Raw genomic sequence first — 26,512 nt, 5'->3', positions numbered from 1 at the left:
TGTGGAGTGCAACCGTACAGGGCCACTTACGTGTGAAAATCAATGAGAATACTTCAATCTTTCATTAGGGTGGGGTCTTTCATTTCGCTCCCACTGTGTTTGAACATGACTGGCACCGCCTCAGAGAATACTTTCCCATAATAAACTTTTCAAACTTGGTTAACAAGATAATTATTTTATCAAATTCTTTGACCAAAACATAACTTGTCCAAGAAGTTTATCGTGCACGCCAATTCATTTGTTTTGGTTTTTCATTTTCGTTTTTGTTGTAAGAATCATCCGGTGGAGGACGTACACCGCATGAACTAAAAGTTCACCAATTGAATATAGAACCTTCCGCTGGATTGCAACCATCGGAACGTTCGAAGAAAGCAACAAGCAGCACTGATATTTGTTTTCTATACTTTAAAAGTGTATAAATAAGAAGACTGCAAACTCATCCACCTATAAGTTTTAAGCGTTTGAGAACTCTAAGCGAGAGAGAGAGAGAGAGAGAGAGAGAGAGAGAGAGGTGATCATCAATGTCAATGTCAGAAGAGGAAAAGCCGATCGTAATTGTCGGGGGAGGAATCTGCGGTCTCGCCACTGCCCTTGCTCTTCACAGGTACATACCATTTTGTGTTTGTGTGTGTGCCCGTGCATTAGAGTTCAGAATTCAAAGTAAGTAATCCTGGATCGTGATCCTCTACTGCGGTACTGCGGCTCTCACACAGGCAGGTGTGAAATGATCGCCTTATCCAACCCGATCAGGGTGTTTGGGCAGTGGATAGGATGGTCATTTCGTTGAGGCTGCATGCCAGCCGTATGGGTAGGAGAGGATCCAAATTGGAGTGATCCTTGGTTGTAGTAAGGGAGTATTGGACTTTGATTTTCTTAGTATTAACTTTATGAGAGAATAAAGAATGCCACTCGATTGTGTTAGACACGCCGCCCTGTACCCCTGGTCATTTCTGGGATTTTAGAGGGGTGTGGTAGTTATTAGGCGATGCGTGTTGTGTAACTGGGTGACATTCTCTTTCCCTAACCCTAACTTTATATATTGGATTTGACTTGATGTTATGAATGAATAGATGAAATAGGGGATATTGATTATTTATTACTAATGATGTATGATTAGGAAGGGGATTAGGAGTAAAGTGTTAGAAAAGGCGGAGACTCTGAGGACAGAAGGAGGAGGAATTGGCATCCAGCCAAATGCATGGCGTGCCTTGGATCAGCTTGGAGTTGGCCATCACCTCAGGCTCAAAGCTATCCCCCTACTTATGTAAGTCCTTTTACCATCTCTCTCTCTCTCTCTCTCTCTCTTCCACATTTTCAACTTTTCATTCCAATTCAGTCCATCTATGCTTCATTTGGCACAGTGAAGTTACACTTCCTGACCCCTTATGTGCTCTTTCATTGGCCCTCATGCTGGTGTAGGTTTATACGATCAAACAACGGTTTCTTGCTTTTTTTTTTTTTTATATTTTATTATGAATTTATAAATTGCAACCCCAACCTTTTTCAATTCTACATAAAATTCACTAAAATATTAGATTAAAATTACTCAACCCGACAATCATGTTTTTATCCTTCCCCTCGGGATAGTAAGTGCTTGTGTGGGGCATAGGGGTCCACATTGACACACTCTCTCCTATATTGACCATGTGAGATCCTTGTGAATCCCATATGGATGATACAATTTTTTAGGCCCTCAGTAATGTAGTCTACAGATTCCTTTTTACATTGGTATCGTGAGAAACCCTATCCCATTAATTATATAATCCATTTGTAGGGCTCGAGAGATTATCCTCTCCAACGGTACACAGCGAGAGGAATCATTCATGTAAGTTCCTTAAATTTCCTACTTATGTTGATTCAGTGATATCGACTTCAGATTTTGTTCTTGACAAACACAGACTAAATTTTTTTTTTCTTCTTCTTTTAAAGGAATACAGAATTTCGATGCCTCAAAAGGAGTGATCTTATTGAAACCATGGCTGAAAATTTACCATCTGGAACGATACGTTTCGGATGCCAAATAGTTAAAATGGAATCTGATCCTATTAATTCTTCCCATACCATTCTTCATCTGCAAGATGGGACTGTCATCAAGGCTAAGGTAAAATTCCATCAATCTCATTTCTTTGGTTGCTTGTATGTATGTATGTATGTATGTATGTATGTATGTATGCATGTATAGATACTAATGATGGACGATGATGATTAACATTTATTATTTACACAGGTTGTAATAGGTTGTGATGGTGTAAATTCAGTGGTGGGAGCTTGGTTAGAGTTGAAACCTACGAAGCGGTTTAATCTATGTGGGGTGGTAGGTTTCACAAATTACCCAAATGGGCATGGCTTCGGCAATGAATTCCTTCGAATAAGGGGAGACCATATGCTGTTGGGAAGATTACCAATCGATGACAAGTTGATTTATTGGTTTGTGGCTCGACCACGGACTCCTCAAGGTAACACAAACTATTATTAGCATGTCGCAACCAATAACTATGCCTAGTAAAATATAACATTTCACTATTTGTCATATGACAGTACATGAGTTAGATCATGTGATGGATTATTGGTTCTGGTCGCCGGCAGAGGGACCACATGACCAAGTAGCGTTTTCTTGCCCTATTTTTTTTTTAATTTCAACCCCGTTCCAACCCCCTGCCCCACCCCCACCCATTGCCCATGTTCTAACCCTCTGGCCCTTCATCTCCCTCCCTCCTGCCCCACTACACCAACCCCACCTCCGCAGTCCCTACTCTCGCCCCCAACCTCCTATGCCTGCCCGGCCCTAGCCCTCACCCCAACCCCAAAGCCCAATATACACAGAACATAGAGGGACACCTTTATTTTGTCTTTAGAGCATGGAAACTTTTGTCTTACATATTTGATACGATTATGAATTTTTAAACAGATTCAAAGATTTCGAAGGAACCGAAGCTCTTCAGAGATTCAACTATGGAATTAATCAAGGATTATCCAGAAGGATTCCCAGAATTAATAAAGAAGTGTGACCTTGACTCACTAACACTTTTTAGCTTGAGGCACCGGGCACCATGGGACATACTACTAGAGAACTTTAGGAAAGGAACCGTCACAGTGGCCGGAGATGCAATGCATGTGATGGGTCCATTCATCGGACAAGGTGGTGCTGCAGCACTAGAGGATGCAATTGTGCTTGGGAGATGCTTTGAACAAGAGATGGCCGTGAAACCAATGGCAGCTGCCGGCTTGGATTATTCGGAGAGTTGTAGTAAGAACAACTGGGATAGGAAGAAACAAGAAGAAGAAGAAAAGGTAATGTCGAAGAAGTTTGAGAAAGCAATTGATCGATACGTTAAAGAGCGAAAGATGAGGATTTTGAGGTTGGCTACACAGACTTATCTCATTGGTACACTATTGCAAGCCACATCACCAGTTACTAAGTTCTTAAGTTCCATTCTTCTTTTCATCTTCTTCGTCACTGTTGCAAATCACACCCTTTATGATTGTGGTCGGCTTTAAGATCATCAATAGCTAACTTAGAAGCTTCTGGTCTTTCTTTTTTTATATTTTTTTGTACTAGTTCCTTTTTTGTTGTTGGTAATAATTTTGTACTAGTTCCAATAATGAATAATATGGTATCTTCTTATTTTAAAAATATAGTCATTTTTGTTATTCTTAGGCAAAATTGTAGCACGACTAGCTCGTTGGATTATGATTGAGCCACTAAGATTTTTTTTTTTTGGGGGGGGGGGGGGGTTTGGAGTGCGGTTTTTGTGCTAATGAGAAGACCAATGGAAGTACACATGGAAGCATCAACAAGGGTGAAGTTTCTGTTTTTCATGGTGGTAGGAGACTGAGTCTAGGTGAGGAGCTACAATCCCGGACAAAGTCCTTTTTCCCTATATGTTTGAAATGTGAAATGAAAACTTTGAAAGAAAATTAAACTCCGGTCTATAGACTCTAACTCTGACATGCATGGATTCTGAAGATGACTTTCGACTATGACGAGGAGACGTTGCGCAACTGTGCGCGATGCTAGCAACGAGGGGGGTGAATGTTCACGTACGTGAGCGTATGTGAACGACTCACAGCCGTTCAAATGGAACATTCCCACAGAAAGATTCCATCTGAACGGCTGTGAGTTGTTCACGTATGCTCATGTACGTGAACATTCCCCGCACACGCTAGCAACAACCATTTTCACGTCGATGAATGCCATTTCAGCATCGATTTATGGGTTTCCTACAACAAGGACTCCTTGTTTTTTAGATTTTTTTCACCCATAGGAGTTCTAGATGGCATTCAAGCTTTCCAAAGCCGACATTGACATTCTTCTATGATTCCTACTTGAATTTTGGAACCCCCAATTTATGGTTTAACATGAATTAATCCAATTTGGTTTTAATTGTTCAAACGTTTTTTACCCTAAATCTGATCACTGATCAAAACCTTCCTAATTCTCACTCAAAATCCACTGATTTTGAATGAGAGGAGGGTTCCTTTGTGTATCCAAGGCATCAAAGAAGCCTTCCTAAAACTAGAAAAGACCTCTACCCATGCCCAAAGACAATCTCTAGAGTTCTTAGTGACCCTTAAGATAGATTGAGAGTTCTGCAAATTGATTTGAGTTTTAGAGTGAGATTTCATACTCCATACGTGAGTTGTACATGCTCAAGTATATTGTTTATAACCTACATAATTAAATTCTCCTAAACTATAATTATTTGTCACAGAAATTCACACTTGAAAAATCAAGATAAAAAAGTATGTTTTTGTCTCGGGCTATGGTTCTATGATTTTAAAGGGAGTCATTATTAATGGAATTGGTGCCATCGTGGGTTCATAATATCAATTTCCATTCGAAAATGTTGGGGCGTGTTGCAACAGGATCTGGTTTGAGCTGCGGTCCACCTGGTCAGGCCGTCCTGCACAGGTAGACAATAATAGACAAGAAAGTGCCGGCCTGAGCCGGTTAGTACACTCCAATGGCTAAGTCAGACCTCTGCAACAGATAACATTCCCAAGTTAAGAACTTAAGGAAAATTCAGTTCAAAGAGAGTCGCCTTTACCTGGGTTAGTCGTGTCTATTTATAGTTTTGATTTACTAGATCGATGTGTGTACTTATCTGATCATAGACGGTATTATCGGCTTCCTGTAGTCCTAGGTGGAACGATCTATGCTCGATATGTGTCAGGCTAGCAGTCACGCCGGAGGTGTGACTTTTACCTAATCGGGGTCTGTGGTTAGGTTAGTTAACCTTACCAAGTTCTCGGAACGCGAAGCCGACTTGAGTTAGTTATCCCGACCCGAGGTCTGGTGATGTTTGGTTCACGCCCTTCTACACCGGGTTTATCCCAATCGGTTCGGTAATTGTCTAGTTCTCTTCGTATTGCCTTTGTGACTTGGAAGGGTCGAACTATGACTCATTAGGGCGTAATTTGGAGGGAAGTAAGGGTAGTGATCTGATAAACCAAGAATACACAGGCCAATCCCAATTTGCCACGTGGCCTGGCATAAAGAGAAGGATGACCCAGGCCCGGCTATGTCAAGACTCATCCAATTAATCCCGAAGGAAGAGACCTAGCAAGTCACTCAAGGACCAAGACCCCCGCACGGGCCAATAATAACGTTACCACCGGGGTTTACGTCATCTTATCACTAGAGGGATCTTATCCCAAAGAGATGTGACGTTATCCGTACTCAACCCTCAAGGATCTTATCCAACACGTAAGGAACACGCATATCTACCTAGTAGAGAACCTCTTCCCTACCAAGACTCTACATACGTCTCATAAAGAGACACCCTACTATGTGATAGACTCTTCCACGAAGAATACTTATCACCAACAGGGACTCCCCACACCGCCATACTCAACTATAAATACTCAAGTATTCTAACCCATTATTCATCTTGAATTTCGGTAATTAATCTGCTGCTAAGAGAGATCTAACTTAGGCATCAGAGAGTCCTAGGCTGGAACCACACCGGTTCTCCCTTGTCCCTGACGTCCTTTTGCAGGTTACTCCACCCGAAGGACCTATCGGAAATTTCTTGACGCAACATGATCTATGAATTTGATTCAAGTATTATGTGACCAAAGGGAACAATGGGACTTTCATTTTTTTGAGCCCTTAAGATGAAAAAAAAATTTAATTTGAAACAATAAAGGCCCATCAATTACACATATATTGCATTTGTATGTCAGATTCAAAGTTTGTACACAAATAAACACCGATGTCCTTTGCTCATATATCCAATTGGGATGAGCTGTGTGATAGAAAAAGGCTTTGAATGTCTAAGACTACTAAGATAGTGCACACTAAGGGTGTAAAAACCTAAACTGAACCGGTCGAACTGGGCTGACCCGATTGAGCATGATCCAAACTAAATCGAGGCCTTATTGATTCGCCTTCGGTTTATGAGTTAGAACACCATTTGTTTCGGTTCGGTTCGGGTTAAACCAATGGGTCTCTAATAGGATCGAACTGAACACTGAAACCAATCCTCGAACCATAAAAACCCTACCCAATCCCTACGCAAAACAGTCTATACCCGATTTTAAATCGAACCAAACCGAACTGAACTCGAGTCCAACCCGAATTGAAACCGACAAGCCCCTATTGGTTCGGTTTCAATTTCCCTGAAACTCACACCGAGACCAAAAGAACCGAACCGAACCCAAACTGAACTGCCCGATTGACACCCTTAGTGCACACCATGACATAGAGTACGAATAGGTGCCTGCCAATACAAGGATGCTGACAAGTATACTGGGAGATTTTGATTAAGGGGAAGAGTTCTTTGTGGGGGAGTGTGGCCCTTGTAAATGCGGGGACCAATGGGAGCACGTGGAAGCACCTGTTGGCAGGCATTCTCGCCTTTCATGGGGGCAGAGCAGTCATTTTACTACCCTCTGTGTATGGGCACAAGAGCCATGCTCCCCTATAGAAACAATTTCCCCATTTTAACTCTAAAATTTGACACAGGTCAAATATAAATCATAGATAGCCAAATGGTTATTATTATCATTATTATTTTGGGCAAATTATGCGTACACCCCTATACTTTGCCTAGTACCAATCAACCCAAAGTTTTCAAAATCGCACTTGTACACCCCCTTGTACGTACAATGGACTAAGATCAATCCGCGACCTCTTTCTGGCATCGTGCACCCGAGTGTGGAAGCGGCGCGGGGATTGTAGTTGAGAGTGTAGAAAATCGCCACCTAGATCAAGGTCTAGGATCCACAAATGGTGCCCGTCCTTCAGAGAAGGGCGCTAAATTAACTCCAATGGCTCAATAGATGGTCTGCTCCAGATCGCTGGGTAAGTGTCAAGTTACGGGCTGGGAAGGTGTTAGGCACCCAACAACCGCCCGGCCGACGGCCGATCTTCCTAGACCAAACTCTATTGTATACTGTTGTGTTATACGTATTATGCACCTAATTAAACTATTTTTTTTTTGTGTTTTGATTATCTTTATTGAAATTTATAGACCTAATTAGGCTAATTAAAATTAATGTTTTAATCCTAATTACTACCCCTAAGTTAGGTGATTATGTACATTATGCGCCCTAATTAATCTAGTTGATTTATTTTACTTAAGTTAGAAAACCTAACTGTATGGTCAAAAACATGGTCAATTGTGCAAAATTATTAAGATCCTAGGGCAATGGTAATATCATGGATAAGTTTGATAAACAAAATGACTTAAGGATCAAAATGACTAAAATTATGAAAATGCCCCTAGAAGGCAAAATGCATGAAAGACTCATTAAAAAGAAAAATTATGCTCAAAGCATGCTTATAAAAGTTAAAAAATGCAAAGGAAATGATAGCAACCTTTTTGGGGCCTTAATCACAATTTGGTCACAAAACGACCAAAATACCCCTAAAGGGCAAAATGGTAAAAATGCTAGAACAAGAACTTTTAAGTCATTTCAGGCATTTGATATGTCATTAAACATCCTGAAATTACTACACATGTCGAGTAAGACTACCGGATGGCATAATGGGCTTGCATTTGGTAAATTACCAAAATGCCCCCGAGGGCAAGAATGACTTTTTGTACATGGTTATGATTCATGGTGGGCATGTATGCATATGAAAATATTCTAAAACAACTTAAAATAGAATTTAATGCTTAGAAATGTATTTTTTCTGATTTTCTTGGATTTTCACAATAAATAGAAAAATGATATCTACATCCCTAACATGGTGGGGAACACCTATGAAAATGATCAAGCATTCATGTCAGTGATCCCATAAAATCAATCCTGATGAAATATGTATCCCATTAATTTTTTGTGAATTTTTATGCATTTATACTATTTTAAATATTTTCTGAAATGTAAAAAGAAGGGAAAACAAAGAAAAATACAAAACCCCCATCACAGATCCGAATTGGATCAAACCAGAGCTCACACCCACTAAACAAAACATGATATTTAACATGGTCAGAATGATTTTATCCAAATCCCCACCCACAGGTTCAGATTTCATAAAATTCTAAAATACTCACAGGGGCAAAACTATCACATAAGACATGATTTAGAGCTCGGGAAACTTAATGGACATCAAGCACAGTGGGGAACATCTTACCTAGAAGTTTCAGAAATTTACCACTCTTGTGTTATTTTTGAAGATTTTTTAACTGAAAACAGCCACTTTTAAATAAAGAAAATCAAAAGAAATACATAAAAAATAAATAAAAATATATAAAAACTACCCTTGAAGCGTGGAAGTGTCTGGGCTCAGTTTACATATCCTTGGATGGCCGGAATTATCGACGGAAAGCACCGAAAGCCACTCTAAGTGTCGTTGCCCCGAATGACAAGAGTGGTGAACAAGGGGTATTTGAGGAATTTTATATGTCTATAGGAGCATGATCTGGGGATGTCTCTGACATAGATGGACAGAAGGGATCTTGAAATCCATGAAGGTATTTTTTCCTGAATTTTTCTGGGTCACTAAACCCTCCAAATGGCCTCCTATTTATAGGAGAAAAACTGTTTGAGAAAATGACTAAATGAGCCCTCGGCATTGAATGCTGATTGACAAGAAAGGGGGTTGGGGTTGGCAGGCTGTGGCATATGCGCTGGCAGACTGCGGCCAGGTGCATGGCCATGGCCTGTGCACATGGGCCTTAGGCCTTGTAGCCTCTGCCGACAACCTATGCTGCCGACATGGCTAGGCTGCCGACAGGCCCAAGCAGGCTGGGTCAGGCTGGGTTGGTCCGGGTTGGGTTAACCTGGTCTGACTCGGTTCAATCAACTTTTTTTTATTTTTATATTCCATTTTAAGGGTCCACATTCAAATGCTAATATCTCCCAAACCAGATGGCTGATTTTGACGTGCCACACATCGTTACAAAGGTCTCAATACGTACTTTCCATCCGTGTGGCCGATATGATCGTATTTTGTCTAAAAGTGGCACGGATATCAAGGAAAACACATAAATGGTGTTTCGCACCAATCAAGGTCCAAAAGATACCGGAATTACATGAAATTTTACGTGTAAGCACAATATGACCGAATAAAGTTATCCAAATGGTTTTAGGTCACATCGGGTGGCTCGGGTACCAAGAACCAGGCCAAGGGTAAAACAATCATTTTGACAAAAGGTGTCAGATTGGAGTGAAATTTCACATGTGGGCTTAAAATGGTTAAATAAGGCTATCCTATGGATTTGGGCTCTACTTGGGACAGTCTGGTTACAAAAAGTGGGGTAAGGGTAAATTGGTAATTTTTTACCATTTGGTCACCACGCAAGCCAGTCGAGCTTTGATCATCATCGCCGAGTCACACTTCCAAGGTGTCAAAATTCAACGTCTACAGAATGCCCCCCTTTGATTGAAGGCACACAGTGTACGAAAGTATAAGTAATGACTCAAATTTTGGCACAAGGGGAGCAAAAATGAAAACTTCCCACATCTTGCTCATGAATGTGGGGATTTGAAACCATCGGTGAAGTACAGTGTACGATGAAATGCGGTAAAATCACGGCGGTATACAATGAAATTCGATGAAATCAAGGTAATTTATCATACGATTAGCTACAACAGAAACAGGTAAAGCTTATAGTGGATTGGGACTGATATAGTCTGAAGGGGCTCTCCATCAGCTGACAGATGACATAAATAAGATGGTACACCTGCAAGAGATACATGGATGCAATAGACTAAAAACACTATGACAAACAACAATGACAGTGGATGTTGGGTTGATGGTTTAAAATAGTAATACAAAACAGTGACTCACTAGGGGGAGAAATACACTTATTTGGGGGAAAAATGTGTGCAGCTAGTATCAGCACTCCTTGGCAGATTAGACTAGAAGTCAACATGAATGTTGAAAATGCACTTAATTGGAAAATTCGATGTCGGATGAAAATGTACTCAATCGGCAAATTCGATGTTGGGTGAAAAGGCACTCTATCGACAAATTCGATGTTGGGTGAAAATGCACTCTATCGGCAAATTCAATGTTGGGTGAAAATGCACTCTATCGGCAAATTCGATGTTGGGTGAAAATGCACTCAATCGGCAAATTCAATGTTGGGTGAAAATGCACTCAATCGGAAAATTCGAATGTTGGGTGAAAATGCACTCTATCGACAAATTCGATGTTGGGTAAAAATGCACTCAGTCGGCAAATTTGATGTTGGATGAAAATGTACTCTATCGGCAAATACGATGTTGGATGAAAATACACTCTATCGGCAAATTCGATGTTGGATGAAAATGTACTCTATCGGCAAATTCGATGTTGGATGAAAATGCACTCTATCGACAAATTCGATGTTGGGTGAAAATGCACTCTATCGATAAATTCGATGTTGAATGAAAATGCACTCTATCGGCAAATTCGATGTTGGTTGAAAATGCACTCAATCGGCAAATTCGATGTTGGGTGAAAATGCACTCAGTCGGCAAATTCGATGTGGGATGAAAATGCACTTAGTCAAAAAATTCGATGTTGGATGAAAATGCACTCTATCGACAAATTCAAATTTATGAGTCTGACTTGTATGGTCTCAAAAGCATGCAATTCGCAACATATATTCATGCGCACAATTCTAACACTATGTTCATGCAAAGTAGAGAGCCCGAAGTTCAGATGAAGATGTGATGGTGGATTCTAGGAATGGTTTTTGGATGGCTGGATTGTATGGTGAGTGGGTAGTGATTTTTGGATGGATATGATTGATTTTTGATGGGTTGGATAGGTAGGTGAATGTGTTTCATCATCTGTATGAACACCTCCCCAAATCATAGAACACCCCTTTCTTAATGCCCCCTGGTCTTCTGTGTTGACATGACATATTCATTGATGCATGTTACTTTGTACCTGTGCTTGTGACTCTTGAAGTCAAATCTTCTCTTGTCCCTAGACTTGGCTTGACCTCTGACTTAACTATTATAGAATCATCCAATGATAACTTGTCGGTTGAATTTGTATCAGTGGACTACCTTTTTCCTTTTTTTTTTCTCTTCTCTTGTTTTACTTGGACTCTGTAGTGTATCATGCTGGACTAACGGAGTCTTCCATAGTGTAATCATGCCACTGGATCCGGATAACAATAGAAGATTACAAGGTGGGGATGTTCCGGTTGAGATAAAAGACTTATCTTAGCCAGAGGTGATGATGAAGTTGATGGCCAGGTTGATAGATTTCATGGAGAATGATTGGGGAATGATGAGTTTATTATTGAGATTAGGAAGTGCACAGTGGATGAGAAAAAGGTTAGGCAATCCGACAAATCAAGATCGAAAGAGATTTGAACTTTGGGAATGGAAGAAAGTAGAATGATAGAGATGATATGGGTGGTGAATCTTTTTTTTGTGATTTTTTTCTTATTTTGACCGAGCTTGTTGTATTATTTTTTTTCAAGCCGCCTACGTATCCTCCCTTTGAGGAATCAGGTCAAACCGTAGTTCCATCCTGATGATGGTGAAAAACTGAGATTTGATGGAAAGATGTGATGGGTGGTGTGACCGAACTGGAAAGCTGCCTACGTATCCCAAGTCGGGAATCAGGTCAAACGTAGTTCGTGCTAATGATGGTGTCAAATCCTTGATAATTAAGTTCCATCGTAGCCGAGTGAGCTCAGAGCCATCGACAAAGATCTCACCATGTTTAACCTAGGAGGACTTGTTAGGTTGTAATGGGGTTTAGGACATGGGTTCCAAGAGATGGTAAAGGCTCAAATATGCCCCCAGGGTCCAACCAGAATTCAGTAATTTTCACCTCAAAAGGTTAATTGAAAGCTTGGCAGTTCCACCCTCAAGGGTTTGGCAATTTTTTCCCTCAAAGGTTTGACTAAGAGGTTTACAATTTTGTTCCCCAAAAGTTAGACCGAGAAACTTGGCAATTTTGCCCCCGGTTATTTGTTAGATTTTTCTCAACCTTGCTCAGACTAATGCATTCCTTTGACTTTTTGATTTTTTTTTTGAATTTTTTTTTTTGGATTGTCATCACTTTTTTTTTAACTCATTTTTTTCCTAGCTTGGGTTCTTAAATCTTCTCTGGAACAAGATTTTTTTTTTCACAATCTAAATCTTGGGGATTCTCCTTTTCCTTTGTTGATCCTGCCAACATCAAACTTTGATATGAAAATGCTTCCAATTAGACCCTGGGAGCGATTAGGACTAAGTATATCAATGGTACTTTGGTGATGGGTTAGAAGGTAAGCTAAAATAGGTTTTCCAAATGAGTAGGCTGAGGCCCAAAGTGGTAACTAGTGGATTCCAATGTTTCAGGATTTATTTGGGATAACTAGCGGTCAAGGATGGTCTCCCTTAACAGGTTCAATAAAGTGAAATGTCCTTCTAAGCTCCATGCTCATGTGAAGGGGATTAGATATTTGGAAAGCTCAAGAACTTTTATTGTCAAGACTTCGACACCATTTTTTTCTTTTCATTTTTAGCATCACGAAGATCATCTTCCACATTGAGTGAGAGCAAAGAGTAAAGAAGAATGTTTATGTAGAAAAGAGATAATTTATTGATAACTGATGGAATAAGCACATCGAGAGGCATTTACAGAAGGAGACTCGACAAAAGGAGAATCTAAAGACCTAAGGGACTCATATCCGGACCCGGTAACGTCTTCAGTGTGCATTCTCCATCTCCGTGCAGTAGTGTCATAGTGCCATTTGTCATCTCGAAATGTGCAGCAACCAAAAGGTGTCCTTCTAGTCGGAGCTGGGAGCCTGGAATCATTTTAAGTTAGCCAGCAAGACTATTCTCATCAATTTAATGACCGTAGTTTAATGCCTTCGGGCGATTATGCTTCCCTCACTTTGGATGTGTTGGGAGGGGATTGATCATCACATTAGGCTACTGCTGTTTGGGATGCAATTCAAATGTTTCAGCCTCCAAAAGCTCTTGTATCGTGTGCCAAAGGATCAGACAGTCATCAATAGAGTACCCATGTTGTGTGTGGTACACATAATACTTTTCAGGTTTATACTAGCGTGGTGGAGGCTGAGGGACAAACCGAGGCTCTACTGCTGCAATCAAACCTGCATTGAGTAGCTTGGTGAAGACGTGACTTAATGGCATTCCAAGATCTGTGAATTCTCTTGGTGGCTTCTATGGTGGAGCCACCCTCTGTGCATAAGTGGTGGGAGGTGCAGCTGATGACAGAGACATGACTGGAGTAGGAAGCACAAGGTTCACCTCAGGGGCCTTCTTTGGGAAGTTCTTCTTGCCCCCACTTGAACTAGGGGCATAACGATCCACCTCTGGAAGCGACCCATGGGATAATTCATCCTCAATTTGTTGCCCATCTATTATCAACGAGTTGAATGAAGTCAACGGCTGTGGAAACAGATACTTCTTGAGGTGGGGTTGCGATCCTCTGACGACCATTGCCACTTGTTCTCACTTAGCGGGGCAATTTGCTATTGGTGATGCTTTATCGCGGAACCTTATCAAGTAAGCTGTGAAGGTCTCATTAGGCTCTTGCTTTGTTGTCTCGAGATCCCGACGAGCCAGCTCAACATCAGTGTTATAAGAGTACTGGTGGTTGAACGCTTTAATCATATCATTCCAAGTACGAGTCTGAGATGGGTCAAGGTTCATGAGCCATTGGAGAGCTGCATCTTTGAGACTCAGCTGGAAGGCCTGTCCCATTTGCTCAGGGGTAAGGTTATCTATCCTCATCTGCCCAATATATGCTCTGAGATGGGCTCTAGGATCTCCTTTTCCTACGAATTTCTCGCCCTTGTATTTGAAATTCAAAGGAAGCCTCGCTTCAGGAAAGAAACATATTCCTTCTGCATCAATAATTTGATCCTTGATGCCCTTTACATTCTTGAAAGCTAACTCGAGCTTCTCCAACTTCTCATGCATAAGCTTCTCCCTCTCTGTCTTAGGGGGTTCTTCAGGATTTTGGTGTTGCTTGAACACCACATCTTCCTCCTCATCCAACATCATGTGTCGGATGCTCCGTGGGGTACGAGAAACACTCTGCTCATACTCTGGTTTTCTACTAGCTTGAAATTGTGATTGAAACATTGCTAACAAATTGGTCACTGCCTCTTGCAATTTGTTCATCTGCTCTTGCGAAGACTTTTCTCCGACAGGGGGATTTTCGATTGAGCTCATGGTGAACGAAATACCTTGACTAACTGGTGGTGATGATATTCTAACAAAACTGTCGTCCCTCCGGGCCCACAGAGGTTGATTCTGCTATCGGGAAATGGTGCCTTACAACTAAGAAACACACCTTGATCGAGTTCGACTTGAGGTGAGATGACTTAATGACACAAAAGAAGGGATGTCAAGGGATGGACTCACTCCTTTGATAGAACACAAGGCAAGAATCATGCGCAAAACAAAATGACCGAACCATACAAGGGTGGCTTAGGTAAGAACAAACCCTATTTCCAATTCTACATTGAAACAGTGATCGAGAACCATGTAATGGATGAACTTGGTCAGTCCCTAACATTGAGATTGAGACGTGGTACCTTTACTAGGTTGAAATGTACGCCACACTAGATCGATTGTGTAGGCATCACCCTACGGTACTGACCATGCGGTGTGGATTCATAAGTCAACGCTGATGTAGTTGCCAACACTCAAATCTTAACGTTAAAGATGGATCATGTTTGTCCATTGGTGGGCAAAAATTGAAACGGGTAGAACTGGTTAATGGGGAGTTCTAACCCAAGTCTCAAACAATTTTACATTTGTGGCATTCCTAATGATTCAGATCTATATCCACTACATGATGCATGCAAAGGGTAGGCTGATAGGACAGAACAGGCCACCCGTGACAGAACCGATATACCTATCGCTCGTATAAGTGAGTCATGGGTACGTGGTTCCTTTGATATACCAGGGGAGTAGATCAGTCGATCTCAGAATGGTCAAACTAGTGCCATTTTTGAGTACCGAATGTACCCTACAGCACACTAGTGACCACCCTCGTCGGTGATTCTAAACCCGTAAAGTACAGTATCAAAGGGTGTGACTTAGCCACGGATTACTCATGACTACACATGGGTTCCAATGACTAAACCACGTGGTTAAAGTGATTCCATGCTGTGAGTGTGAGCATGAGTATAGTGCAGAAAGTGGCCATCAGTTGAACTCAGAATATCCGTAAGGAACATCGTAGTTGCCTAATTTCACTTCAAACACTCTTATGTAGGAAGCGGGTATCATCCGATCTCAGAGTACTTAGTATGATGTGTCTCACCTCCTTGGGGGTAGAGACACAACAGGGAGTACCCTCGTCGTTTGATTTCACTCCGAACATGATGCATGATGTAATCAGTACAATTATGATATATACTGTCACACCCCTATCCCGACAAGGGATAGAATACAATATCGGTATGATTGGGGTGACACGCGTCATCCCACCTCACCGTCGGGATCTCGATGCAAGTGGCCAACTCACAGTCATAAACCAATATTAAAATACAATAATATCGAGTACGAAAGACAAAGGAATATTACATTCCAAGACAGTCGAGTTTGCAAAGCGTAAATGAAATGATTATAAGATGTTCATTGGCTAATGATAATAAGTAACATAGTTATAAAATTCTTATGACCATCAAGTAGCTACCAAAAAGGTAAAACATAAAAGTTTATACAAAGCACAATGCTCTAAAATAATAATAAAGCGGAACGATCCCAAGTAACGACAACCCGTAGGCACAATCATCATGGGCAACCATCGCCATGATCCTCGCACGGTCTCCGGCTCCACAAAATCATCGCATCCAAATCTAAAAAGAATGTGTACACGGGGTTAGCTCCACCGAGCTAGTGAGAGAGAAAAAGGGGATGCACAATCACACAATCACAAATAGTCCATGGTGCATGCTATTATTAATTCATTTACCACCTAACACACAATGCTAAGTCAATGGGTATATGCTACGCAATAACTCGGGAAGACATTGTGGATCCTTCCATTCTCACCACAATGCAACCTCAATTATTACTATGGAGCCCGCGCCGGTCGTAGTCATCACCACCCGAGGCAGACCCGATAACCATTACTACCCCTGGCCTGGCCTCTCTAACTCTCCACAGCAGCGCAGTGCTCGCTACCCAACACCTAAACCCCGTTGGTAAGGGTCGTAGCATAGGGAACTGAGCCTAACCACGGATATACTACATGAATCCTATCGTGTTGAGAGGTACATCCGGGTGTGTCAACGTCCCATTCCATCTAACACCGGTACCAAGACAACACGGCGCATCTGAAAGAATGAGATGCAATATACAATTCCACGTAATTCGGGGTTCGGTGCCGATGCTTTCCCGACCGTAACCCAACACAAATCCATATCATCCAAATCATCATCATCGAATAAGAATAAATGCAAATATGCAATCATGCTTGAATGATAATGTCACAATATAATTCATAAATGCATGAATAAGCAATAGTAAACAAGCTCAAACAGTCACCCAAACCCACTCACCAATTACTTCAAATGGAGTTTGTATAAGCGCAACGATTCCCGCTCAAAATCACCCCATTGCACATATGTTGGCGCCTATGGAGCGAATAAGAGTGTGAGAGAGTGTAGGGGAGGCCTCATAGAAAACCCCACCGTTTACATAAGTTATAAGCTTTAAAAACGCATCGGAGGCAACGTCGGACTCAGCGAGCCTGCCTCCGACCTTGCCTCCGACCTTCCTGCGCAGCTCGAGACACATCGGAGGCAACATCGGAGGCACACGGACTTGCCTCCGATGCAACCAAGTGCGATTTCAAGGTCTTAAAAGCCCGGGTTGTCCCATTTGGTTCTCTAAGCCTCAAGGGACTAGGGAGGGGGTGTCTTGGAGTCTATTTGGGTCTTAGAAACACCCAACATTCAAAGATTTAAGGGGTTTAAAGGATCAAAAGCTCAAAAATCCAGATTTGGGGTTTTCTTTGGTGGTTGAAGCTTTAGAATCAAATAGATTCAGCAAGAGGTCAAAATAGAGGTCTTTATAGGATTGTAATGAAAATGGGATAGCATCCTACAAGGGGAAACTACACATGGCTCGAGCTAACCCTTTGGGTTTCCAAAAAGAAATCCCCATCTTGGGGCTGCAACCAACGAACCACCCAAGCTCAAACGAGGGGGAAGAGAGAAAAATGGGGGAAAAGGGCACTTGGCTTACCTGGTTTGAGGTACACACGAGGTGCCCTCTTTAAAGCTCCAAACCCGACTGCTTCCTTCTTCTTCTTCCCTTCCTTCTCCTCCCTTCAAAGCTCTCCTCTCCTTTCACGATTAGGTTAGGAAAGAGAAAGAAAAAAGAAAGACTAAGGAATAGTCTTACCCCTCTCTCTCATATAGACTTCACATTTATTGGCCTATTTGGATAAGGCCTCATAAGTGTAACCTAGGGTCTATTTGGGTAGGGTCAAACATGGCGGGGCACCAATAGCACCTTAGCCACGGGTCTCACCCACAAGGGTCCTTGTTAGCATTGGATGCGGGGTCGGAGGCAGCCAGTAACCTTGCCTCCGATGCGAGTAGGAAGGTGGTTCCCACCATAAGAGGTCGGGCCTTTGGACCATACTTGAGGGCTTTGAGAGGGCGTAAGCACACAACAAAATTTGGTCAACTACTTACCCCGACACGTCAAGGTGCAACCTCCGTGGTCCCGACTAGTTTCCACAGGCAACCTCGTACTATGGTCAATATAGCTGGGTTTGACCACCGTGAGAACAACTCACCAGCACACGTGGCAGTGATAACTACACGTCACGGGGAAGAATTAATAATTAATTATACTCCCGGGGTGCGGGTATAACATATACAGACAAATATGTATAACACAACAAGTATACAACAAAGAGTATGGTCAATTAGAAGTTTGACGATCCCCAGCGGAGTCGCCACTGTAGGTACAACGGACTAAGATCGATCCACGACCTCTTTCTGGCATCGTGCACCCGAGTGTGGGAGCGACGCGGGGATTGTAGTTGATGGTGTAGGAAATTGCCACCTAGATCAGGGTCTAGGACCCACAAATGGTGCCCGTCCTTCAGAGAAGGGAGCTAAATTAACTCCAATGAATCAATGGATGGTCTGCTCTAGATCTCTGGGTAAGTGTCAAGTTACAGGCTAGGAAGGTGTTAGGCATCCAGCAACCGCCCGGTCGACGGCCGATCTTCCTAGACCAAACTCTAATGTATACTGTTGTGTTATACGTATTATGCACCTAATTGAACTATTTTTTTTTTGTGTTTTGATTATCTTTGTTGAAATTTATGGACCTAATTAGGCTAATTAAAATTAATGTTTTAATCCTAATTACTACCCCTAAGTTAGGTGATTATGTACATTATGCGCCCTAATTAATCTAGTTGATTTATTTTACCTAAGTTAGAAAATCTAACTGTATAGTCAAAAACATGGTCAATTGAGAAAAATTATTAAGCTCCTAGGGCAATGGTAATATCATGGACAAGTTTGATAAACAAAATGGCTTAAGGATCAAAATGACTAAAATTATGAAAATGCCCCAGAAGGCAAAATGCATGAAAGACTCATTAAAAAGAAAAATTATTCTTAAAGCATGCTTATGAAAGTTAAAAAGTGCAAAGGAAATGACAGCAACCTTTTTGGGGCCCTAATCACAATTCGGTCACAAAATGACCAAAATACCCCTAAAGGGCAAAATGGTAAAAATGCTAGAACAAGAACTTTTAAGTCATTTCAGGCATTTGATATGTCATTAAACATTCTGAAATTACTACACATGTCGAGTAAGACTACCGGATGGCATAATGGGCTTGCATTTGGTAAATTACCAAAATGCTCCCGAGGGCAAGAATGACTTTTTGTACATGGTTATAATTCATGGTGGGCATGTATGCATATGAAAATATTCTAAAACAACTTAAAACAGAATTTAATGCTTAGAAATGTATTTTTTCTGATTTTCTTGGATTTTCACAACAAATAGAAAAATGACATCTATATCTCTAACATGGTGGGGAACACCTATGAAAATGATCAAGCATTCATGTCAGTGATTAATGATCCTATAAAATCAATCCTGATGAAATATGTATCCCATTATTTTTTTGTGAATTTTTATGCATTTATACTATTTTTAATATTTTCTTAATAAACAAAGAAAAATACAAAACCCCCATCACAGATCCGAATTGGATCAAACCAGTGCTCACACCCACTAATCAAAACATGATCTTTAACATGATCAGAATGATTTTGTCCAAATCCCCACCCACAGGTTCAGATTTCATAAAATTCTAAAATACTCACAGGGGCAAAATTGTCACATAAAACATGATTTAGAGCTCGGGAAACTTAATGGACATCAAGCACAGTGGGGAACATCTTCCCTAAAAGTTTCAGAAATTACCACTCTCATGTTATTTTTGAAGATTTTTTAACTAAAAACAGCCTCTTTTAACTAAAGAAAATCAAAAGAAATACATAAAAAATAAATAAAAATATATAAAAACTACCCTTGAAGCGTGGAAGTGTCTGGGCTCAGTTTTCATATCCTTGGCTGGCCGGAATTATCCTTGGAAAGCACCGAAAGCTACTCCAAGTGTGGTTGCCCTGAATGGCAAGAGTGGTGAACAAGGGGTATTTGAGGAATTTAAAAAAAATCTATAGGAGCATGATCTGGGATGTCTCTGGAATATATGGACAGAGGGGATTGGGAAATTCATGAAGGTATTTTTTTCTGAATTTTGCTGGGTCACTAAACTTTCCAAATGGCCTCCTATTTTTAGGAAAAAAACAGTTCGAGGAAATAACTGAATGAGCCCTGGGCATTCAATGCTGATTGACAAGAAAGGGGGTTGGGGCTGGCAGGCTGTGGCCTGTGTGTTGGCAGGCTGCGGCCAGGTGCATGGCCATGGCCTGTGCACATGGGCCTTAGGCCCTGTAGCCTCTGCCGACAACCTATGTTGCAGACATGGCTAGGCTGCCGATAGGCCCAAGCAGGCTGGGTCAGGCTGGGTTGGTCCGGGTCGGGTTAACCCGGTCTGACTCGGTTCAATCAACTTTTTTTTATTTTTATATTCCATTTTAAGGGTCCACATTCAAATGCTAATATCTCCCAAACCAGATGGCCGATTTTGACATGCCACACATCGTTGCGAAGGTCTCAACATGTACTTTCCATCCGTGTGGCCAATATGACTGTATTTTGCCTAAAAGTGGCACGGATATCGAGAAAAACACATAAATGGTTTTTCACACCGATCAAGGTCCAAAAGATACCGGAATTACATGAAATTTTACGTGTAAGCACAATATGATCGAATAAAGTTATCCAAATGATTTCAGGTCACATCGGGTGGCTCGGGTACCAAGAACCAGGCCAGGGGTAAAATAGTCATTTTGACAAAAGGTGTCAGATTGGAGTGAAATTTCACATGTGGGTTTAAAATGGTTAAATAAGGCTATCCTATGGATTTGGGCTCTAGTTGGGACAGTCTGGTTACAAAAAGTGGGGTAAGGGTAAATTGATAATTTTTTACCATTTGGTCACCATGCAAGCTAGTCGAGCTTTGATCATCATCGCCGAGTCACACTTCCAAGGTGCCAAAATTCAGCGTCTACACCCCTGTATTTTTTTAAAAATACAAAAGGCCAAATGTTCTCGAGTTAAAATGATAAATGTTTCATTGTCGGAAGACAACTGGTAGTGCACTAGGGCCAAAAATGGAATCTTGAGTACTAAATTAGCAGCTAGAGAGCTTAATACTAATTCTGTTGATAGCAATTTCTTTATCAAATCTTGATGGAAATTCTTTTGGAAACTCACAATTCACCCAAAATTTAAATTATTCTTCTAGCATTTGCTAAATGCAGGACTCCCAATCAAGGCTACTCTCTCAAAATGGCTTCAGATCCACCCTTCATGTGGAAATTGTGTCAAATCCTCCTGGCATTTATTGTTATCTTGCGATTGGGTTAAACACATATGGGTGGCTGGACAGCCTGGACTTCTGGGGCTGAGGGCTAAATACTTGGCCTATGCAAGTTTGAAAGATCTATGCTTGGCATTTTATTTTAATCATAAATTAGATAAACAATCTTTAGTATGGTTTTTTAATGTATTTATTATCACGTGCTAATATATTTGGGCAATAAGAAACAAAGTTGTCATTGGGTTAGAGAAACCTAATCCAATTTGGATAATGAATAATATCACCAAATGGCTGGTAGACTTAAAATTATCCCCCCCCCCTCAATTTCATCCATGATGTAAGCTATAGTAATGAGGAGGTTTTATTAGCTCCTTCTTCCTTTGTCTGACCTGTACTCAATATTCCTCTTTTAATCTGTGCAGGACACCATATACCTGGACTAAATATGGCAGGATGGTCCTATATCTTTTTGCTAGATGGCAGATTTACCTTTTTTGCTGTAGGTTATATATACTCTACTAAGTGTAAGGAATTAGAACTATTTAGTATTCAGACAGACCTCAACCATGCTGCTAGTATGGGGTTAAAGATAAAAGAAGTATGGTGTTCAAATCAATAGATCACTGATGTTCTTCCATCTCCAACTAAATTCCCTTGGCCTTGGCATCTTGTAAAAGATTTAGTCTATATTTCTGATAAAGCCCAAGATATATGTTTTGATACTCAAGAAGACACCTTTTGTATAGCTTTAGCTATGAACCTTGCTAGATATGCCCAAACTAAGAATATTGTATATTTCTCTAATTTCTAGTTATATATTTCGTTTTCTACCATAAAAAAAAAAAAAAAGGCCAAATGCTCTCGTGCCGGGGGCGCAGGCTGCACCCAGACACATGGGGGTGGGTGAAATGACCACCATACCCCCTAAATGGCAAGAACATGTGTCTGGGCGCAGGCTGCGATGTAGCACAGAGAACATCAGCCCAATACAAAATTTACAGTTCGTTAACCAAAGAACGTTAAGTGATGATGTAAGTTTTAAAGTGCGACTTTTGAAACTTTGGGTTGATTAGTACTTTAGACAAAGTACAGGGGTTTATGCATGATTTTTTCTATTATTTTTAACTATTTTTTTAAATCTTTGCTTTTGGGGCAATGATGCAGCTAATGATGTGGCCATGTACGCACGACTTACCAAAAAAATAAATGTAGGCACGTCAATTTTCTATTTTTTTTGAGGGTAGAAGTAGGCACTGTCAATTACTAGTCTAAAAATACCATAAAAAAAATTTACTGGTCCGAAGACGATGACTTTTTTAAGTCCACTCTCTAAGTTAGGATATTTTTTTTATAAGAAATTTAGCACTTGTGTCATAGGATTTATACCCCAATGTAGTGGTTTGTTTTTTTAAAGGGGAATTGATGTTTACCACCGTTGTTGTTTTAAACTATTACATCTACCACCCTTGAAAATTTTCAAATTACATCTATATCCCTTAGTGCTAAGTCTGTCAGTTTTAATTTGCAAAGATAATTTTACCCTTTTTCTTCTTCTTCTTCGTCTTCTCTATTGCTTCTTCTACTTCTTCTCTGCTTCTTCTTCCCAAGTTACCAAACATAGAAATTAACTGCAAACAGTAAAATTACCAACAAATTCGAAGAAGAAATGAAGAATTCTGTGACAAACAGAAAGAGGGATTAGAGGGAGTGAAAACTGTTGGGTTATTGGGCTTTATTAATATATGTTATCTTCATTGGCCCCATATGGTAAATAACAATAATTCACTCCAGGTTAAGTAAGGGTATAACTGACCTTACACATTGTGGGAGTGTGATTAGGGTCAGGGAGAATATTATATATTCAACCCTAAGGTCTCCACAGCCGTCACTTGCTAATTTGAATTCCAACTCACGGGAGAGCAAAAGTGAAAGGCTGTGGAAGGCTAAGGGGAAGGAAAAGCTTGGGGATCGACTTCAGTTATCAACCAAAAGGGTATGTCTTGTTCTCCCTTAATTATTGATGCATTCCAAATCTATATGGGCATGTGATTGATTGATTGGGGTTATTAAATCCCTACAAGTGGCATCAGAGCCAACCCATATGGATCTGGAATCCATGTTCTTGCTTGAAACGGATCTTTTTAAGTTTTTGGGTTTTGGATCGACCTTGTACGGTCACTGCCGGTGGTGTACGACCACCGAAATTTTAAAATTTTTATATGGAATGGAAGAGGAGGTCGAGGCGATCATGGCCATGTAAGCCGTTTCATCGGAATCGTCTCCACGCGCCGTTGGAAAAAGCGCGTGGATCTCACGCGCCTAATTTCTCGTTTGAAAAAAAAAAATGGTTTGGTGAGATGGCGGCGGACGATTCATCTCCGGGTCGACTAGGTAGGGTTTCTGAGTCAACCCAGTGAGCTGGCGGGTTTGACTCAGTCAGACCCAGATGGGCCAGACCAAGCCTGACCCAGATGAGCCAGATCGAACCCGACCCAGATGGGTCAGTTCAGACCCGAGCCAAGTGGGCCAACCCAGACCCGATTCAATTGAGCCAACCCGGAACCGATCCAAGTGGGTCAACCCGGATCCGATCCAGGTGGACAATCCGACCCGAGGAATACGGGTTGACCTGGATCCGAGACCCAAACCCGATTGGGCGGGTCACCCGACCCGGATGTTTTACCCAAAATAGCCGTCTTGGTCGGACCAATCTGGTTTGAACCGGGTCAGACCGGTCCGATCCAACCTGGTTCAGACCGGTTGGTTTGACCGGCCGCGTGTGATATCACGCATCGGATTCAAACGGCGCGTGAGGGCGTGTGGGAGGGAGTTTGAGGTCATCGTTTTCTCTGCTGCATCTGTTTTTTCGAGGGCTACGCACTGGTATGCCCCACTTGCCTCAAATGTGACCTTTGAGACCCACAGTGAGCATTTTCTGTGTTTTTACAATTCTTGAAACATGTGTTCCTGCATTTCTTATTTCTTGTTGATCATAAACATACATATGCAACACTGTAATATGATGCAATGCAGAACAACAGTAGTTTTTCTTTTATAGAATTGTCGTGTGTGATAAGATTCATATATTGTTTGAATTTATAGACAAACATCCCATGGTTGCATCATGAGTAATTGGGTACTCTAATAAGGTCAGATAGAATCCACTAAAGTGGTAAAGTTTGATTTTGTCATAATACCCAATAACTTAAGGTTCCTATTATAGCAGCAAAGAATGGTGATGCTCACCCAAAGGTAGCATCATCCAAGACCAAAATAATAGACACACACATATAGGGAGAAACTGACCTAGGAATAATTGTTTACCCAAAGGTGACAATTCTGTCGAAGGTTAGTGTTGTCCTACAGTAACTGCAAAGTATTGAGTGGACCAGTGCATTTTAAAAACCCAAAAGTTAGGGATGTAGATTCGGGTGACACTCTAGGTTATGTGCTGGTATATTAGTTTTATACAACCAGCACAAGTTAGTGTTATTGAAATACCCGGTATTTTATATTATACTTTCTTTTGATAGATGTGTGATTCTTTGATATCCCTATGGCAAATGTCTCTAGGTCATGGTTTATTGGACATTCCCAAGCTTTCTGGTGAAAATTATAGGAGTTGGAATGAGGATTTGGAGGTCTATCTTTGCCTTAGGGATCTAGATTTTTGTTTGAGAGAGCCCAAGCATGTAGATCTCACTCCAGCCAGTACTCAGGCTAAGAAGACTGAACTTGAGAAGTGGAAACTGCAAATAGGAAATGCCTAAAGGTTATAAAGCATGCTATCCCTGAGACAATGAAAGATAGCATCACCATGAAGGCAACTACAACTGAATACTTGGAGGCTATTAGAGTAAAATTTGAATCTTCCAAGAAAGCTCAATCAAGTGACTTGATGAGCAAGCTGACCATTGCCAAATTTGAGGAAAATGGAAGTACCAGGGAACATCTTTTGGGAGTTGTTGCCTTAGGAAACAAGATTAGGGAGCTGAAAATTAACTTTGACGACAACTTCCTAGTGACTATAGCACTCAACTCACTCCCAGGGCATTATAAGCACCTTCATGGCACCTACAATGCCTTGAAGGATAAATGGAGCATGGATGAGTTGATCACCATAGTTGGGCCGGAAGAGGCAAGAATGAATAGGGACAGGATTGAGAGTGCTAATCTCACACAGGGCAAGGGGTCCTCATCTAGAGGACCTCACAGAAATCACAGAAGGTTTTCCAAGAGAGGCAGATTTGCACCCTGTTGGACTGGGAGGAATCACAATGAGCAGGGTAACAGAGGGCAGTAGGGCAACAGAGACAACACAGGGCAGAAAGATTCAAACAGTGTTGAGTGTTTCTGGTGCAAAAAGAAGGGGCACATGAAGAAGAACTGCTTCAATAGGAAGGCCTATTTTGAAAGGAAAAAGAACACTGATAAGGATACATCCTCGGTCTGTTATGAATCTTCTCTTATAGAAGCACCGGTAGATTCTTGGTGGTTAGATTTTGGATCCTCCATTCATGTCACTCATTCCTTGTAGAGGTTCACAAGTAGGAGGGTACCAAGCAAGAGTGAGGTGACCGTGTTCATCGGGAATGGAGCGGAAGTGGAAGTAAAAGCCATAGGAACTGTTAGATTACGTTTAAAATCAGACAGTACAGACAATTTTATTGATTTGAAGGATGTAGTTTTTATTTCCCCTATGAGGAAGAATTTGATTTCAGTTTTCAGACTAGTTTCAGATGGATATTCTATTGCTTTTAATAAAGTTGGCTTCACTCTACTTTTGAATTCTGTGATTGTTGGTTCTGGCTATAGTTCTGATGGTTTGTATAGACTGAACTGTGTTTTCTCTTGGGTTTTGAATGTTGGCACCAAACGCCAACTAGTGGATGAGAAGTCTCCTATACTCTGGCACAGAAGGTTGGGCCATATCTCTAGAAAGAGAATAGATAGGTTGGTCAAGGAGAAGGTACTAGATGAGATGGATTTCCAAGACATGGAAATATGTGTTGACTGTATAAAGGGGAAGATGACTTCTTCTACCAAGAAGGATGCATTTCGTCACAGTGAGGCCCTAGATCTCATCCACACAGGCATATGCGGACCTTTCCCAACTCCAGCACTTGGAGGCCAGCGTTACTTTATTAC

General features: G+C 41.2%; 1 protein-coding gene across 1 annotated transcript in view; it reads left to right on the top strand.

Moving 5' to 3' along the window:
* The first annotated feature begins 468 nt into the window (after positions 1-468).
* The window catches only part of LOC122660119 (monooxygenase 1-like), a 36,156-nt gene continuing 10,112 nt past the window's right edge, over positions 469-26,512 (top strand). Inside the window, exons 1-5 of the mRNA XM_043855302.1 lie at positions 469-604; positions 1,118-1,264; positions 1,775-1,825; positions 1,930-2,101; positions 2,228-2,456. Of these exons, the coding sequence (XP_043711237.1) occupies positions 522-604; positions 1,118-1,264; positions 1,775-1,825; positions 1,930-2,101; positions 2,228-2,456 (682 nt within the window). The 5' untranslated portion in view covers positions 469-521. The remainder of the gene's footprint in view (positions 605-1,117; positions 1,265-1,774; positions 1,826-1,929; positions 2,102-2,227; positions 2,457-26,512) is intronic.

Source organism: Telopea speciosissima, chromosome 4 (assembly GCF_018873765.1).
Source record: "Telopea speciosissima isolate NSW1024214 ecotype Mountain lineage chromosome 4, Tspe_v1, whole genome shotgun sequence".
In the NCBI taxonomy this organism is placed as follows: domain Eukaryota; kingdom Viridiplantae; phylum Streptophyta; class Magnoliopsida; order Proteales; family Proteaceae; genus Telopea; species Telopea speciosissima.
The sequence above is the reverse complement of the archived record's forward strand: the minus strand, read 5'-3'. Positions and strand labels throughout refer to the sequence as shown.